At 36.9% G+C, this 3,499-nt stretch overlaps 1 protein-coding gene across 1 annotated transcript; it reads right to left on the bottom strand.

Moving 5' to 3' along the window:
- Positions 1-314: 314 nt before the first annotated feature.
- Positions 315-1,844, bottom strand: LOC109828576. Its single transcript, XM_020395539.1, has 3 exons — positions 1,158-1,844; positions 563-1,043; positions 315-457 (listed from the first exon to the last, which is right to left on the bottom strand). Exons 1-3 carry the CDS (start codon positions 1,842-1,844, stop codon positions 315-317), a joined length of 1,311 nt encoding a protein of 436 aa, XP_020251128.1.
- Positions 1,845-3,499: the final 1,655 nt, after the last annotated feature.

The raw sequence follows: 3,499 nt of genomic DNA, 5'->3' as shown, positions 1-3,499 counted from the left end.
TATAAACATACCAAAATGTAAATAACCATGTTTAGAATCACTAACCAATTGTTGAAAGAGAAACTTGCATCTCGACCGCACGATGAAACCATTCAATTGCATAGCCTTGAAAAAAAAATATAATGTTAGTCAAAATGGAATAATAAACAAGCAAAGGATAAGATAACATCACGAATAAAGAACCATCTAGGCATGTATAATGTTAGTCAAAATGTAATAACAAACAAGCAAAGGATAAGATAACATCATGAACAAAAGCTAATCAACAATCACCCAAGTTCCAAAAACAACAAATAGTTCATAATTCTAAACATTCAAATAGCAAATCCAAAAGAAAGCAAAGCTGCAAAAGCAAAGATAACTAAATTAATCTTCATCGGAGCTAAATGTTGGAATATTATCCATTCCCTCATCTGAATCTCGGAAGCGTCAATGCCAAAAAGTTTCCACCATATAACTAGTTAAGTCATAGTTGCAAACAATTAGTAACTTGTAAGTTGTAACATTCAAACAAGAATTAGTCAAATCACCAAATTAATTTGAATGAAAAATGAAAATATACCCGGATTATTATTAGGCTTTTTTGCTTCTCTCTTTGCAAGTTCTCTCCCGAATGATCCTCTTTGATGCTGATAATCAGAGAGTTGGTCTCCAATCTTGCCAAGCATGTCACCATCATCTGGATAGAATTTGTTCATACAATCAACAAGGCAACTCAAGAAACTTCCATCTCTTTCAATCTCCATAAGATTTGGATAGTAGAAATAAGGATTTAAATAATATCCTGCTTTATGGAGTGGTTCTTTAAGCTTGGCATCAAATCTCTTATCAATAATCTTCTCTATAAGAAGATATTTCTTCTCTTCATCCTGAAAGGCCTCTTTGATCTCCTCCTTAGCCTTCATCATGTCTCCATACACAAACCCCATTGAGGGGATTTTATCACCATCTACTCTCCTTAGAACCTTCACCAAAGGAGAAAAAACTCTAAGGGCAAGATCAACGTTGTCCCAAAACTTGTTGCTATGAATAATCTCAGTAACCTACAAATAGTCAAAAATCATAATAATCAGTAATACAATAGAATTATATATTCTAAAGCAAATGAATATTTTTAGTTATTAGTTACAAACTTTAACTTTTAAATTATATTGTACCTTTTTCCCCGCTTCTTTTGTTGAAAGCTCGCATTCCATCCATTCATTAGAGACAAACATTTGCTTCAACACTTTCTTTTTATCTCTCAATGATTCCAAAGCAAGGAAAGCTGTGGCAAATCGTGTCACCCCGGGTCTAACAAGGTCCCCACGTGCAAATTCTCTCATCACATGAAGAGATCTCGTGTGGCTATAAATGTACACCGACACAGTTCTTCCCATTGCAATTGCACTCCGAATAGGTCTTATTTTGGCTATATCGGCTAACATCAAATTAATAGTGTGTGCCGCACAAGTTGTCCAAAATATATTTGGCTTCTTAATTGCTAAGCTTTTTGCGGCTGCCATGTTATTTGAAGCTCCATCTGTGACAATTTGCACAACATTCTGTGCCCCCAACTCTTCAATTGCTTTCTCCACATAGTTGCATATATAATTCGCATCATGCTTGTCGCCCGATGCATCACATGAACCTAAAAATGTTGTTCCTCCATCTGAATGCACAACTATATTCATAATACTTCTCATCTTTCGATCACTCCAAGCATCGGTCAGTATGGAGCACCCGTTAAGTGCGCAACTCTTCTTAAATTTTTCAATGATCTCCCTTGTCTCATCCACCTCTCTCTGCAGAATAGTCTCCCTCAATTCATATGGTGTCGGAGCATCCAAGAAGAATGATTTCATTTACTTTTTTCTTCACATCTTCGGGGACCTTCTCACACGGCAAACAATTCCCTTTGATTCCAGCCAAGTGTTGTTTGAACCGGCTTATGCCTCCACACATAGACTGCCCACAAAACTTGCACCGAACCTTTAAAGCATCATTACCAACCCGCTCAGCATATGCCCAACAAGAATCTTTACCGGCTGGCTTTGGTGGTTTATTAGATGCTTGGCCTTCAGAAGACATTCTCCTGTCAACATGAGATAGTAAACCATAAACACAAGTTTGAAAATAAAATAGCAACACAATTACACAATTGTATATTTATTTTATTTATTTCACCACGTCATAAAATTTTATGCCTAACACTGACTTGTTCTATTTTGTTGCAGACTTGAGATCAAAATGACATCAAGATTTTAAGGAATGAAGTAAGCAACTGAGGAAGACAACTTAAAATAGCAATTGTAAACTATTTGCAAATCCAAGTTGTATATTTATTTAAGTTGTAAATTAATTGTAATTACAACTAAATTTTCTTATACAGTCTCACAAGTATTTTCTTAAAATTAATTGCAATTATTCTATAAACAACAAACAAGTCTCACAACAGAATAAGTCTCACAACAATACTCAAAATTAATTGCTCAAGTAAAAACCAATTGCTCAAAATTAATTGAAATTACAATTAAATTTGCTTATAAAGTAATTTCTTAAAATTAATTAAGAGATATTTTCTATAAACAATAAGTCTCACAACAGATTACAATCTCACAACAATTAATTATAGATTTACAGTCTCACAACAATTAATCCCACAACAATTAATTACAGATTTGCAGTCTCCACAATTAATCCCAGTAAATCAGTAATACAAGTCTGAGAAGTCTCACAACAGAAATTCTATAAGATTAAAAAGAAAAAAAATTCCTATTTGAGTAGATAATTCAACAGTCAACAGTCAGTCAGTCCTCACAAGTAGATAATATCTGTTCAAATCAAAAATCAACTTAAAAAATAGAAAACCACAGCCAGAGACGAAGGCTAGAAGAGAACGACAAAATTAAACTTAGGAAACAGCAGCAGAGAGAGAGACGAAGGCCAGAAGTGAACGAAAATGAACTTCGAAGGTGAGAAGAGATGAATGATACCTGTTCGAAGTCGAGGCGAGCGTGAAGAGGCGAGGTTCTCTGGAATTCGCGAAGGCGAGAGAGGCAGTTTAGGGTTCGCCGGAGATTCACGAAGTCGACGCGAGAGAGGAGGATTCACGAAGTCGCTGCTCGCTGGAGATTCACGAAGTCGCTGACTCGCTGCTCGCTGGAGATTCACGAAGTCGTGGTTGGCTGCTCGCTGGAGATTCACGAAGTCGCTGCTCACTGGAGAGTGGAGATTGACGAAGGCGAGAGGGGAAGAACAGCCGCCAGAGAGGAAGTCTTGGGTTTTCAGAGACGAAGTCGTGGTTAGGGCTTACCTTTTCTTTTCATTGCGAAGTCGGGTCGGGTCGGGTTTCACATCTCAAACTCAAAAACCCAGTGCTGCTCTTAGCCGATAAACCCGATAAAAATCACAGAGTTATCGGGCGATAATCTCCTTTATCGGCGGTTTATCGCCGATAATGTGCCAAAAACGATAACCGATTACAATTTCACGTTATCCTCGCGGCCAGCCCAAAAAT

The sequence above is a fragment of the Asparagus officinalis genome, unplaced genomic scaffold (genome assembly GCF_001876935.1).
Source record: "Asparagus officinalis unplaced genomic scaffold, Aspof.V1 AsparagusV1_Un2437, whole genome shotgun sequence".
Classification (NCBI taxonomy): Eukaryota; Viridiplantae; Streptophyta; class Magnoliopsida; order Asparagales; family Asparagaceae; genus Asparagus; species Asparagus officinalis.
Note: the sequence above shows the minus strand (reverse complement) of the source record. Positions and strands in the feature narration are given on the sequence as shown.

Excerpts from the sequence above, each read along its gene's own strand:
- LOC109828576 (XM_020395539.1), bottom strand. The coding sequence starts at position 1,844 with ATGAAATCATTCTTCTTGGATGCTCCGACACCATATGAATTGAGGGAG. Across the intron at positions 1,044-1,157 it reads CAAAAGAAGCGGGGAAAAAG|GTTACTGAGATTATTCATAG; the intron begins GTACAATATAAT and ends GACTATTTGTAG. Across the intron at positions 458-562 it reads AAAGCCTAATAATAATCCGG|TTATATGGTGGAAACTTTTT; the intron begins GTATATTTTCAT and ends TGACTTAACTAG.